The sequence below is a fragment of the Atractosteus spatula genome, chromosome 15, assembly GCF_055471065.1.
Source record: "Atractosteus spatula isolate fAtrSpa1 chromosome 15, fAtrSpa1.hap1, whole genome shotgun sequence".
In the NCBI taxonomy this organism is placed as follows: Eukaryota; Metazoa; Chordata; class Actinopteri; order Semionotiformes; family Lepisosteidae; genus Atractosteus; species Atractosteus spatula.
In genome coordinates this window covers 10,520,850-10,536,490 of record NC_142720.1, presented here as the reverse complement: position 1 = coordinate 10,536,490, position 15,641 = coordinate 10,520,850, and the positions used below count along the sequence as shown (strand labels likewise).

Here is a 15,641-nt window from a genome sequence, read left to right as displayed (position 1 = left end):
AAACATGAATTGAAAATTCATGTTTTTTTCACTTCATGTTTGAAGTGAAAGAAAACAATACACCTCACTTAGTCAATAGTATATTGCCTGATTGGAATTTACAGTACTTTTAGCAACCTAGAAAAATGAAGTTTTGAACATCTCTGTAAATGCTTGCAGACAGGTAACTGACTTACTGTTGTGCTTAAACACGCGAATGGTAGCACCCGACAGTCTGGCTCCCAGGATCAGTGAGGTGTGATTTAACTCATCACTTAAAATTAGGCATCCCTGAAAGCACAAGACAAACCAGAACAAGATTTAGTCCTTCATCTTGAAATCTGAAACGTTTTGATTTTTAACACACTCTTCACATATGTACATAAAGAAATTATTATTTTTAAATGTCAAACTAGCCTACTATATGAAGTTAATCTGAGACAAAATGAGACTAATCTGAGACAAAATGACATCTTCTTTGACTTTTTACCTTTATGATCTAACTAGACCCCACTCAGTGGAATCGGCAACATTTTACTACCACGCAGGCAGTTTCATCAAGCATGAGGGTTCATTTATGAGATACATTTCACACTTGCATACACATTTTTTTGATTATTTGATACAAACACAAATGTATGTGCAACATGCATCATGTATGTTTCACTTAATGTAAAATGTACAAATTTATAAGTATACGCACTGCTTACTCACTATAAAATGGATAATTTACACATTTTACATAGAAAATTTTCCATGTGATGAAAATGTTTTCTTTTTTTAAAATGGTAGTAGCTGATGTGTGGATTTTCCTTATTGTGGGCAATGGAATAGCTGTTCCCTGCAGTAACAGCTGTCAGAGTGAAACTGGCAGCACAGAATATGTCTTTAATAGATGCCTGGTACAAACTGCTTTGACAGGCCTGGGCTTTGAGATACTAAACCTCAGCCTTGAGGGGCTGAATCCCTCCTGACACTGAGGCCACAGAGGGTTTATCCCTCATTAGACATGTAGACTGCTCTTGTCTCTGTCATTTAAACCCCAGCCTCAGGCCATCCCTATTTCCTGTCTAGTCCTATCAGCACGAATGATGTCAGAGGCGGCCAGTAGTGACCCCCAAGGTTCCTATCTTAACTGTGATGGTGTGTCAACAGCAAGGGAATTTAGCTTACAGGACACATGATTAAAATGCTCTGTGGCCCCAGAACATCGTCATTTTTGTTTTCCTGTTTCTTTTTATTATTAATTACTATACTACTTTCCTTTCTAACATACTATAGTATTTAGCATTTAGCATGAATAAATGCTATAGTATTTATTCATTACGTATGTAGTTATGAAAGCTTAGGACAAAAAATGTCTAAAAAATTACTCTTAAAACTTTATTGTATCTTGTATTCATTGTCTCTTTCAATTTTTAATAATTGTGGCAAACAGCATTTGGAGGTTTCATATTTACAAACAAATCCATGTGAATAAAATATTCCTGTTGAATTCTGCAATACTATGCACCAATTTATTTTTGTGGTAATTCCTGAGTGCAAAAAAAGAAAATGGGAAAAGAGATAATTCATCTTCCTGGGAACAGACAAGAAGAAGACAAGGCTGTGAAGACACCATTAATCAAGAGCAGATTAGAAGGAAAGGAAGAGCATATTCAGATGGAATCAAGTTAGAAACCTGAAAAAAAACTTTTAACCCTTTAACAGTTGCTCACATAAAAAGGATTCAGATTAAAAAACGTTGAGAAAATATGGAATTTCTATTTCCACATACTTAACAAGGCAATAGCACATACAGTAGGTCTTAGCAACCTGGTTGAGCAGACAGATGTAAGGTTAAGATAAAAACTAATCTAACCTTGCCCACAAGCGCTGGGATGTTCATTGAGTTGGTAGCAAACCCCATTCCAAAGGTCATAGCCGATTCTACCCCAAGAAATGTGGCCACAAGATCTTCCAGCTCTTCGTGGATGTCCAGATTCCCTGCATAGACATATATACCACATAACTTATTCCTGGCAAAGTTGTATGGGTAACATCATTTAAAATTCACTGTACTATTCTCAGGGGTGCACAATAAAAACTAAAATCTAAATAGTAATTTACTAAATTAAAATATATTATCAGTCAAGGAATCAGTTCACTTTAACACCTGTTCAAATACAAATGTGTGCTGCTAAAATGAATTCTAATGTAGTAATGAAACAGTAGAAACATTAGAATGCTTTAAAAGAGGAGGCCATTCAGCTCATCTTGTTTGTATGGTTACCAGTAGCCTAATGATCAAATATTTGCATCTATCTAAATCTTACATGATTCCATAGGGTCAGGCGTGGCTTAGGATCTGCACCTGTGGCTGGAAGGTTGCCTGTTTGTATCCCGAGGCCGGCAGAGGAATCCTACTCTGTTGGGCCCCTGAGCAAGGCCCTTAACCCTAACTGCTCCAGGGGCGCCTTATAAATGGCTGACCCTGCGCTCTGACCCCAAGCTTCTCTCCCTGTCTGTGTGTCTCATGGAGAGCAAGTTGGGGAATGCGAAAAGACAAATTCCTAACACAAGAAATTGTATATGGCCAATAAAGTGATCTTATCTTATCTCTTATCTCTTCAACAAGATTGGGGAGAATCCTCTATGCAAAAAGTGTCTCCAGTTTTCTGTCTTGAATGCTCATAATTTTGTCCACTGAATGGGTCTTTTGTCAATGACTTTCTGGGTTTCTAACACCTGAAACAAGTCTTGCATTCATCTCTGTTTTAAGATAAAAAGATTTAGATACCTTTACTTGTCCAAGTATGACTTTCACTTCACATCAAGACTTTGCCCTGTTGTTAAAGCAGCAATATCTTCCTAGTTGCATTATAACCAAAACTGAAAACAATATACCACCAAGTAAAGTCTAAATAGCCATCTATTAATTTTCTATCCTCTTTATGCTGTACAGGGTCAGTGGGGATCTAAAGTCTATCCTAGAAACACACCCTGGATGGGCAGCCAGTCCATTGCAGGGTTACACAGAGACAGACACACATACATTCATACCAGGGCCAATTTTCCCTGAAGCCAATTAACCTATCAGCATGTATTTGGAATGTTGTAGGAAACCAGAGCACCTGGTGGAAACCCAAGCAAACAAGGAGAGAACATGCAAACTCCATGGAAACAGCACTCCAGGAATTGAATCCAGAGCCCCAGCAATGCTAACAACTGCGCCACTTTGGTGTCCAAGGTATAGCTAAAGCATTACGTAACTTTGACATCTTTCCATGGCACAAATTCTAACCACTACACTCTTAACAATATATTCAAGCATTTTACTTGCTTGTAAATCTATACAATTTTATATTCCTTTATATCTATCCTTTCACCAGCCTGAAAACGTTTTCCTGAGCTGAGTTTACAGCTCATAATACTCTGTATGTCATGCCTTGGACATTTTGATATTTTCTCTAAACACTTTCTTTCTGTTTTTTTTATATTTGGTGATCTATTAAGGCAGTGGTTCTCAAACTTTTTGGACCAAGTACCACCCCTAATCCAACCAAAGCATTCCAATTACCACCTACAAGTCATCATCTCATAGGAACCCCAGAAATTCTCAATGACCAACATGAGCGCGTGTGCACACACACTCACACATACATATAATAAATATTATAATAATAAACTTTGTTTGATATAAAAACAACAGAAAATTGTTTTACAGAAAAAAAAACAACAACAAATAAAAATAAAAAAGCACCATTTCAGTGAGAGGGGTGAGCCTGTTTAGTCGAGCAAAGCAGATGTGAATTAATTTTTCGAGCCTTGATACAATTCACAACAGAGTCTAACAGATTTTAAATCGTCAGGCATTTTCTTGACGGCAAAGGTCTCGCGGTGGATGTTGCAATGCATCCATTAATTTCTGGAGCAACCTCTCTAATTCGTGCAACTACACCGCTGTGTCGGCTTGTCATTGCTCTAGCACCGTCTGTACAAACTCCGACACATTTTATCCAGTCGATGCCATTCTCTTCGATAAATTCATTCAGAAGCTGAAATACGTGCTCTCCTGTAGTTCCTGTGGGTAGCGGCTTACAGAACAGAAAGTCTTCATGGGACATGCCCTCAAACTCGTATCTAACGTAAACGAGCAAATTGGCCAAATCGACTACAGACTCGTCTAATTGCAGTGAAAAACATCTGCTCATCTTAACGCGCTCTGTCAGCGTACTTTTGATATAATCCTTCATTTCAATAATTCTATGAATGACTGTGTCTTTCAGTGGGGGCAGCAGGTCGAGCTGTTCGGCAGCTTTTTCTTCATACATAATAGTGTGGGGCTTACCTGCTTTAGCAATCCGCAAGTTTGCATTTTTCCACGTTTCCGTTTTTATTTCAGTGTTTATTTTAAGTTTTTATTTCATGTGCATGTGAGAGAAACACAGAGACGCTCGGTGTATTTTTTTCAAATAAACTTAGAACAGTTCTTAAATATTTTTCTGTTATTTTTCACGCTTTCCTGTGCTCACAAGATTACCAGCGTTCGTAGCACACATTTCTATGCATTCCTGTGTTTATAACGTTGGCATTGTTCCAAAATCACGCACATTCTCCTACCTCCCTATTTGCTGGAGATACAGTAGCTTTTTTAAAATACAATTGGTCACTTGCGTCCGTAGCACGCATTCCTATAGAGTGGTATAGAATTACAGAGTATCTCTTGTGTCCACTGAAGTATTAGCGCGCACTGTATCGTAGTACGTAGGCTGCGTATTCGACACGTATAAAAATACAAAATATGAAAACCCGTCCCGATTTTTCAGCGCACACAACACAGTTCCAGGGTCATTTGGCACCGCGTACCACTGCAGCTACGCGTACCACAGTTTGAGAACCACGGTATTAAGGCATTTCAGCCACCATGGCCAGATGTTTCAGTGGCGTGCTCATTGTGTCTTCACACTGACAAAGCATTTCTCTGTCCCCACATTACCTTCATTTACAGTAAAAAACAGTATTTAGTATTAATAAAGGCTTCATGCCGTTGTTAAGGAGAACACATTCCTTTGTTTTGCACTCCAGCTTACAAAGTTATTTACGGTGTCTTCAACCTTCAGTGAAAAAGAATCCCCATTAATACATGGAGCACTTAAATGCAATTTGTTTTCCTTGGCAGAACTCATCGTAATGATGAACACCTTTTGTGCATTGATTGAAAAATGCTAGAAGCTTTACGCTGCTTTCAAAACCAGAAGTCAAATTGAGTGCAGATACTGTTTTTTGGGGGGAGGGGGGGTTGTTGGGTTTTTTAGGGCTGGTTTTGTGGATTACAAATGTATTCTAAAAGGATGATTTGTCATTTTTTTATGGTAGTGGTATTTTCAAAAGTTTAAATCACTGACCACACAGGAAAATCATAACACTGATGTTATGTTTTGATACAAAACCAAAAGTGATTCATAATTTATCTCGGGAAAGTAGGCATGAAAAGCTACAACAAAAAATGGAACTTTGAATCTTCTTCCAGATAAACAACAAGACAAGCAGAAATGTTTTATTAAAAATATCGGGTTTTGTACTTCTTCTTGTCAGGATTATAAAATTGTTAGGCCATGAGAACAGAGCTTCTAAGAGCATGTAAGCTTCCTTGATAGTTATAAACAGTTTTTATTCTTTTTTGATCTCCTCATGGTTTGTGAGAAAAAATGTAAAACTGAGTTTTAAATAATCCCTCTTGGAATCTTTGCTTGTGGTTTTTGGGAGTCAAGTATCTTTATTTCTTTGAAATAAATCAAACAGACTCCTTCACTAACATGCAACCTTAACTGCTTTATATTTCCATATGAAAGCAAGGGTAGTCAGTCATTACATTTTAGTGCTTCTAATTTGTTAATTATTGATATGATTTGAAGAGTCTGTAAATAAGGCCTTTAGACCTCCATCGCTGAGTAAATGCTATTGCAGAAATAAAACATGTTCATATCTACCCAAGCACAACAGAGAAATAAAATGTGTGATCTACAGTACTAGGTATTTCAATTGACCTCTGAGTAGTAGAATACCATGGAATTATAACCTAGGAAAAATGTGCAAAGGCTGTATATGGTAGAATGATTAAAAAGTATGGATAATTTGAACTGTCCTTTAAAATGGAAATGGAACAAACGAGAGGAATTAAAAAGGTTCTATAAGAAAATGCTGTTCAAATTTACTCTGAATGTTAGTAGTGAAAAAATAACTTCTGACTTAATATTGTTGGTGAAATTATTTCAAGCTCATCTCCAACACAGAATATTTAACCAAGACATTTTATGCTTAGAAAATTTTATTGTGTTAATTCTAAATTCTTGTTAATTTTCACTTCTCTCCAGACACTCTGATCAGTTGGACAGTGCCTAGATCCACACTTTTATTGGTTCCCCTTTCAGTTCTTTTACTGTCATTCCCAGAACCTGCAGTAAAAGCATTAAGTACATCCAAAACATTAATAGAGTACTAGAAATATCATAAGGTATAAAGGTGCTGACTTCTAATTGACAGGATATTTACTGCTCCTTAGAATGGACGTTTTATCATCAAAGTCCGTTTATCATGTTAGCCTTGTGTTGAGACTCATTTGTGTTATTGATTAGCTTCATAATAACAGACTTATTACACTGTAGTGAAAAGTATTATTGAGCTCAGCCATGTCGACACATTACCTGAGGCTTCAACAGAATAACCACCAACAGGCCTATTTCTGAAAACTACAGGGGTAGGAGGAAAAGATTAGATGAATGTCAGAATCAGATGGTGTGAGATAAGAAACAAATACTGGCAGAAAGGTGCACAACAGACTTTGAAACAAAACTCAAAGAACACAATATACTGTACAAAATATTGCATAACAAAGCCCTACTTAAAATCACAGGATCAAAAAGAAAAGCTCTTGTCATGTCCCACAAAGCTCAACTGTTTCAAAAGAGAACATACATAAACAACTAGGACTGTCAAGTTTATGTGAAATTATTTGCAGTGGAAAAGAATGCTTTATTAGTGCAGTAAAGCATGACAAAGTCTGGAGTAAACCTAACCACAGGGATAAACCAACAATGGACTACCAGAAATGTTTAAGATGCAAATAGCTGTCTCTGCTCTCAAATTCTAGTCTTGGATCTTTCCGATTGTACAAGTATGTGACAACTAATGACCTATTTATTTAGAAAAAAAGAAAACAGTAAACAGCAAATGGCCACCACTCACCCATTTCCTGTCGGGTACTGCAAACCCCAACACCATACTCCTTTGTTGTGTCTGCCACCGTTTCTAAGAAGTTATTTTCTGCAAAGCCCAGATAGTTGTAGGAACCCATATTTATCACATTTTTAATTGCCTTCCCTGTGTGTCTGCAAAGAAACAATAATGAGAATAGCATAAAATCTTAACCTTAACCTTCTTTTTTATAGTAGTTCAGGTGGGTAGCTGCGTCAGCATGCGTAGGCTGCAAAGGAACAAGTTATAGGTTTATTCCATGCTGAAAAAAAGAAGAAAGAGAACACAACGTTTCGGCCGTGGAGCCTTCTTCAGGTGAAGAAGGCTCCACGGACGAAACGTTGTGTTCTCTTTCTTCTTTTTTTCAGCATCGAATAAACCTATTACTTGTTCCTTCTTTTTTATATGTTGTTACATATAAGGGGGGCTGATTTTGGTCTGTGGGCACTCTGTCGACTTAATCCCTAGTCTTCTTAATTTGCAAATAACCATAATTCTTCTACACTGGGAAATAGTAAGTTATTCATCATTATTATAAATACTCTAATCCTGGTTATGACAGTACATATTCTAAATACAAGCCAAGTATAAAACAATGTTTTGTCAAGTGTTCTATCTAGCATTCACAGTCCAATGTAAGTTATTTGCTCGGTCACATATATACTGTATAGTTATATAACTATATATCTAACAGAAGGAAAAAAAGCAGCAGAATTTTGTAATTTTGCAAAGATTACTGAGATTCTGTGGCTTGAGCAGGCTTTTTTCCACTTTGAAAATCCCCACAATGCGAACAGATATCATCATACAACAAGCCTATAGCAGAGCAATGTCATTAGGGGGATACATGTGCAGACTTAATCCATTACAGAAAATGCTCTGAGGCCTTTTGTAAGTAAGCCCATTAATAACCCAGTCACTCAGGAGTGCATGAGTGCTCTTCTGGCATTTTGTTCTGTTTCACCAAGCTGAGGACCTACGATACCTGAAAGTCCAGTTGTAATCATCAGTGACCCTCTCCATGAGATCAAATACAGGGCCTGGCAGACTACAAATGGGTCGGTTCCAGTTGTCTCGGACTCTCATGTACAGATTTCGTGTGTAGAAGTTCTCAAAATCCTGATAAAGTGGAACAAAGTCCTGTAAAATAAATTAAAATCACTTGAAGTCTGACCAAGTATGTATTTGCCCTTTCTTTAACATTAATTCTACCTCCTTCCAGTGACTTCAGCCTTGGGGGATGCTAATAACAAAGAATTCAAAGTAACACAACCCTAGGAAACAGACCTTCAGTTAAGAAAACAAAAGACAGCCTATCTATTCCAAGGTGAGGGCTGTCATTAGATTCACATTAAAAGTTGTTTTGTTGTCCTGCTTAAGCATCTACCGTTGCTACAGCACAGCAACAAATGACGAAAGAATAATGGTCACAAAATTCACACTTTGTCACAGAAGCAATAATAAAATGGCTTCACCAATTTAAAGAGACAGGGATTTAAATGCAGCTTAATAATTTAAATGTGCCTGCTATAGATTTTATACAACCTCTTTAAAGATGTACAGACCTTACAGACCTGGACAAAAGCACACCGTAAAAAGCTGTGCTTGTTCAGCAATGTGGGTAGAGGAACACTGAGTGAAGAGCAGTAAAGCCTTGTTGGAAATAAGAATGAATGACGTAAATGTCAACATGAGAATAAATGCCTTCAGCACATGCAACAAAACCTAAGACACACTCATCTGTTATGTCCCTTGAACTGTCAGCAACAGGAATACCAACTGTGCGTGTGTGTGCTGTAAGCAACACAAGTCAACAACATAAACATGCTAGGGACATTCAAGTCCTGCCATTCTATCATCTTTAAAAGACGTTTAAGGCCAAGTTATATTTTCATTTATCTTGCTACCCCAAACAGAAGTCTTGATTCATTTTCAGTAGATGTCTTGACTAGGAGTGTTCCTCCCCATCTTAACTACAAATTTCACCCAGAACTGAATTTTTGATGGGATCTTAAAAGAGGTTCACTATGAAATGAAGAATAATGTGACTCTCACTAGGAAAGAATTGCAACTTTAAGCGGCTCACATCCCTCTTTCATTTCCTCAAACTCAACTGTTATAAGTGGCTTTACACTGCCAGAATAGAGGGTTGGCATATGGGAATCACTGAAAAAAAACACATAAAAATGGACATTTCATTTGATGTTTGTTGCATTCAATTTCTTATTCGAATGGTCATTGCCAATTGCCACACAAGAGACCATTTATTATGAAGTAATGTCACTTTGGGAGATTCAGATAAACTGAGTTTATTAAATTCATTCCCAGCTGAAGCCAAAGACAATCTTTAGTAACAGGGTCCAGCATACTGTAAATGTCAGGGCTTGAAAGAAACAGATGAACCTCCATGAAAGTGTAGCCAGCCCACATTACCTTCTGCTCCTCCCTTTCCTGTGCAATGTGACACTTCTCAAGGCCAATGGCTCTAAGAAAGTCTCTGAAGTAGCCAAAGAGTGTCACGACCCCAAAGCCCAAATAGGTGAGGACAGCGACATAAAGAGGGGCCTGTTCAAAGGACTCCTTATACTTCCACTTCTGTGGGTCTCCATTTGCAGTGCCATTTTTCTACAACAAAACCAGATAAGAAGAATTTATGAAAACCATTCCCGAATAAGTGGTGACAAAGGGTGAAAACCTAAACACGGACTTTAAATTACTGCTATTCAGTATGTAATCTTCCATGAAAACTTGACAAACAATTCTCAAAGAAGATTAATGATGTATAATCAAATATTTTTAACAATTTGTTTATGAACAATTTTTTTTGGCAATTTGTTTATAATTTTAGATTTAATACAAGATCACAGTGTTGAACATTTAATGAAAAACTTCTTAAATTCTTAAATATAGCAGGGTCTGAAGACTGAAAAGTACTATAGGTGTATTTTAAAAAATGAAAATCATACTTTAAACTTAACACTAAACTGTGAAATCTTCCATAATACAAACTAAAATCAGTGAATACATAGTAATATGTCAATATTTCAAATAAGATTTGACGTTTGATAGAAAAGCCTTAGTTTCACACATGAGAAACATAAGAATCACATCTAGCAAGTCTTACTGTAAAGACACTGGTAATATAGACACTGGTTCAACTTTATTTCCTAATTGTTTTTAATACGTTACCAATAAATGAGATAAAATATGTTGCTCCTGGCCAAAACTGAAAGAAGACATGACGTTTATTTTGCCCTGCCTAACAAAACAAACATTTCCTTCCTCATCTTTGAATTTAAGGAACTTAACATTTTCAACTCTGACATACAGAATCAACTAGCCTTTTTCAGAGTCAAGAGCTTATTTAATTGTTTATACAGTACTGTATTTGTATCTCTTGTAGAAAACATGTTTTTCTGCTAAACCCCAGAAATAATAAAAAGCTACACAAGCACTTCATATCATTCCATTTCTTAGTTCTTTTTTGAATCTCAGACATGCTGGGCTAAATCGTTTGCCATATACGTGCAAAAGCAAAGATTGATTTTTTCCAATGCAGTCATCACCATGTGATTGTTCTCAGAGGGAAACTGTGGTTTCAGATACTCCATTTCTGATGCATACTAGACTGTTTGCAAATCTCACATTCTGCATAAAATCGCAGAAGTACTTTGAGGGTTGAGGGAGTGATGGTTTCATCTGAGATCTTCAGTAAATTCAAAAAGCCATAGACAATATTGAGGCTAGCAGCTGCTGCAGATAGTTCACCCAGCAAAACATGAACAACCTACACATACAGTAAAAATGAAGGTAAGGTTCATGTTAGCTACACAAAAAATGAATGCCATTTCTCATATCAGCAAAACTGATATGAGAAATAGCTGATAAATGTGTGCATGGCCTGATTACATCACTATGCAGTATACGTAACAGAGCGTCAGTGTAGTCCCTTCTCCTGCTCCACAGGGATCCATGATTATTACAGTGTGATGCCAGAATAGCTCTTCTGTGACTGCCCAGAGGCTGCTGTAGTGAGTTTTGTCTTAAAACCTATTGAAATACTAGCCAGATTAAAAATGTTTTTTTTTTTTCTGGCAACATATAGAGGGCATGTCAGCATCTCTTTAAACCTGTGGACTGGAACTAAGTAACAGCTTAGACTCAAGAGAACGGCCACAAATTTCCCAGCTCTTACATTTTTATTGTTTGACTGTATATATTTTATTATGGGCTATGACACAGTGTCACACTGAGATTCATTTAAATTTTTAGAACACATTTCCTCATTTAGAACAGTATTAATTTCTTAATAATAATGTGTGCAGGCAATACAAAAATACAGACAACAAAGTACATATTCAATATGTTCATGCATATTGTGAAACATCCCAACAAAGTCTCCTATTGGACCAAAATGAATATGTGTTTCATTTCCTGGAAGAAAATGTCTTATTATGAGTAATAATTCTGCAAAATTATGTCTATGTACATGTTTTAATTCTTGAATTACCAAATATGTAAATGAACAAAATATAATGTAATATCCACATCTGTCCCATATGCAGATGTTGCCTAGTAACAATAAACTAAATTGAAAATGGGTGTTGCGTTAACAGGCGACATTTTTTTAAAGTGACAACTTGCCGCAAATAGATATGACACATCTATTTTTTACACCAGAAAGCTATTTCAGTACGCAATTCCTACATTTTCTATACTAATAACAATCATTTTCATAATTATCATTCGACTTCTAAAAAAAACTTTTAAGCTCCACTGCTCATACCTGCATTTCAGTTTGTCGACTGAAGCAGCACTTCCTCATACTTTCACGTTATTAGGGAGGCGAGTTGCTTTTCCTCACTTCTAAATATCGACTAAATATCGACTTAGTGACCGTTAAGCTTAAACCATTCACAAACGTTGTCGAGGAATTGGCAGAAGAGTAGGTGCATTGCGTATCATGATTAATTACATATACAAAAGACATTTCTATGGAAACCGGGTTGGCTATTCCTTCTGACACCTTCCGTGAATTAATTTCCCAATTAAACCCGACACAAAACACCATTATAATATTTGTTTTACGGTTATTTTTAGTTTGTTGTATTTACTGCACGATTGTTCATGGCAACGCTTACAACTTTAACTCCAAGTTAATATCTGGGTTGCCCTATATTTTAACAGCGCTAAATGAGTGTTAGGGCACCAGAAGGTTCACATTTCAGAGCTACTCACCTGATGGCAGTTTTTGCTGAATCCGTTTCTTGTAATACTGTCATTTTTTAAGTTGTTCTGGTTTAAATTAAACTTCACGTTTCCATTGCGAACTATGTTAGCCGTGCTGGCCATGCTCATTCGATTCTAGATGGGGAGTGTGACAATGTAGGAAGTGGAGTCGAAAGCTGTTCGTTTTTTTTAAATTTAAACTCAGGTACCAAACCTGATGTAATGTACAGTATAGCTACAAGGAGAGCGACCCCCTCACGTCCTACCTCCCCTTTCCTTTTAGAAACTACAGAAGACACCGAATTGATTATTCATAGCTGATCCTTCTCTGTCGATCACGGCAACAGGTCAGCCCTCCAGCAGTGACAGGTTTACCTGCGCTTGGAGGTTAAACAACAGGGGCGGCACCAGTCCTGCGTTGCTCGGAGAAGGCGGAAAGGTGTTGCGCACATTAAAGACCAGAAAACTATTCTACCAAGACAACCTGGAAGAGATAAGACAAATACTTACGTAAAGGTATTTTCAAAGGAAAAAAATTGCGTCAAGTTGAAATTTTAAGGATATTTTAAGGAATGGTATAGCAGGTATACTGTATATTACGCACCGTTCTGTACTGAAATTAGCATTTTTAATTAAAAGAATTTATTACACTACACTTTGTTATGAGAGAAGTGCAATGAGCAATGACGCTTTAAATGGCCATACAGTACTTACAGTTCAAGTGATACACTTTGTAAATGGCTAAAGTTAAAAGAAGAAAATGAATGCACCCTTCTATGAATATCCCAGCAGGATTTGTGTTTTCAAGAGGCTCTGCATATAAACCTGTTGGGTGACATAATTTACTCATTGGTGGACCCATCCCAAGTCAAAGCATTAGGCATGATAAACAAAACATAGATCTGTAGTGTAGATATAGTAGCAAGAAAATCAACGTTACTTATTGTACGTTGTATCAGTGAAACATCGGAACTTAAATTATCCTATGCTACACCATTATGAATTGTCTAGTTAGTACAATACTTCAAAGGTGACGGTACAGTACTGTATGTTACACTGTTATGTTGACTTATAAGTAGAGTTTGGTAAAAATGTACACATTTTTCACACTTTTGACTCACACTTTCTTATTCTTTTACTCAGCAAAAGTCTTTTACACATTTTTGCTGTGGTATTCTCTCACAACCTCAGTTTGTTAGAATATTTTAAACACATGGTAGCTTCTTTTTGAATAAACTACAAAGCCAGCATTGTACAAAGGTGTACAAAATGAATGCCTACTAGTGCTGTTTGAAAATGTTATTAAAAATTACAATTTTGTAATACAGCATTGAACAGTGTGTTTGAATAAACCCAGTTCATCAAAGAGATCATTATCAAACACATGCTGTTTATTAATTTATTCTCACTATTAAGGACAAATGACCGGTGCATGGCTTGTATTTCTTGGCTGTTTTATGGGGGATTTATAATGTGCTCATCTTGCAAGCTTTTTTTAGTAAGGAAAAGTTTTTACTTGTTAAATTGCATTGGGTCTTCAGATAACCCAACTGAATTATTACAATCATTTATTCTTGTTATTTATTCAATTTTAAATTATAAAGATATTCTTCTCTCATGAAAAGAAAGTGAAACAACAATTGTAACAAAGCAAAAGGCAGATGGTACACAAAATAAGGCAGGTTAAGTTTCCTTGGCAGATGTTAACATTTTAAGAAGTCATTAACATTTTAGATTTGAGTTGTAGATTTCATTTAGAAGCTTTGTAACTTGTAATATATTAGCAGAGCATTAATAAAGCATCAGTAGCTGACCTATACTAATGATTAGTTACACTTTTACAAAAAAATACCATAATACTGTTTAGCACATAGTACTGGATATTTAATTGCTCATATGTTTCCAGAATAGAAATATTTGAAATACCTTGCATACAGACAAAATGCCTGACGCACACAACACAAAACTGTTAATATAGTAAACAATCTGGTAAAGTGGCTGTGAAAGGACAGTTTTTGTGTATGAATATAAAAGGTGATATCAGTGGGTTACAATCAGATAAAACTAAAATGAGATCCAAACTGGGATGTTATCAAAGCCTTGTGTGATGTTCATTCAAAGAAACTGTGACCAAAACAAAATAAAACAACAACAAAACCATTTTGATTTCATACCGTAAATGATTTTTTAAAATTATGTGTTGAATTTGTAAATCCTTTCTGTTAAATAAAAAGATAGAAAAAAGTTGCTGCAGGAGATGTATTACTGTCCTTCTATTAAAGAAGCCAGGTAGAAGCTGAGTCAACAGAGACGTCAGAGTACTCATCATAAATTGTTTTAATTTAGTCATATTTTTATTTTTGAGTTTAAAGTTGAAGGGTATAATGATTAAACCTTTGTGAAACTGATATTGAAAATCCAAATATTCAGTTTTTTAGAAAAGAGGTACACAGAGCTTTAGCTAGATTTTTCAAAGTGCAGAGTCATTTCAAAATAATGACTGAGACTGTCAGTTTACAGTACCTATGACCTTGTAGAAGCTGTAGTTCTGGGTGTCAGCAGATTCTTTATGTTTGTCGATAAAGCTGTGGACAGTGAGAAATAGAAAAAATGTGACGTTTTTAGGTATGTTAGGAATTTTTACCTGTAGGTATCACTGCTCCAAGGAAAAAAGGTGTCATATCATGTTATCATCAACTACAGCAGGGTTGTCCACGCCTGGTCCTGCAGGGGCAATGTGTCTGTGGATTTTAATTCCAACCTGGTTCCTAGTGACATACTGTAAATGAGCTCATTATTGGTGCAATAGACCAATTTAACATTCTCTGCCAGCTTGTCAGGTCCTGCTGCTTTACAGAGACCTAGAAAACCAGCAGAAACACCAAGCTAGCAGGTCCTGGGTTGGGTGGACATTTCCGATCTACAGCTTCAGTAAGTTGAAAACCTTGGTGGAAGAGAATCATATTCAAGATCAGTTTCAGTTCCTTGCGGATTCATTAAAACAATTATCAGGTACATCACTTTTCTTTTCTACTTTTTTTATTACAGAAAATGATGACAGATTCTGTACGTTTATTTTAACTTTACTGGTATAGTCTGGGGGCAGTACAGTAATGCAGTAGTTAGCATTGGTGCTTCACAGCATTGGGGCCCTGGGTTCCATTCCGGACCTGGGGTGCTTCCTGTGTTTGCATGGG

At 36.5% G+C, this 15,641-nt stretch overlaps 1 protein-coding gene across 1 annotated transcript in view; it reads right to left on the bottom strand.

The window, feature by feature from the left end:
• sptlc3 (serine palmitoyltransferase, long chain base subunit 3) overlaps positions 1 to 12,827 on the bottom strand; it is a 39,413-nt gene extending 26,586 nt beyond the window's left edge. Inside the window, exons 1-6 of the mRNA XM_088933968.1 lie at positions 12,454 to 12,827; positions 9,649 to 9,840; positions 8,201 to 8,355; positions 7,207 to 7,349; positions 1,841 to 1,965; positions 177 to 270 (exon numbers count right to left, since the gene is read on the bottom strand). Coding sequence (XP_088790094.1) covers positions 177 to 270; positions 1,841 to 1,965; positions 7,207 to 7,349; positions 8,201 to 8,355; positions 9,649 to 9,840; positions 12,454 to 12,573 — 829 coding nt within the window. The 5' untranslated portion in view covers positions 12,574 to 12,827. The remainder of the gene's footprint in view (positions 1 to 176; positions 271 to 1,840; positions 1,966 to 7,206; positions 7,350 to 8,200; positions 8,356 to 9,648; positions 9,841 to 12,453) is intronic.
• Positions 12,828 to 15,641: the final 2,814 nt, after the last annotated feature.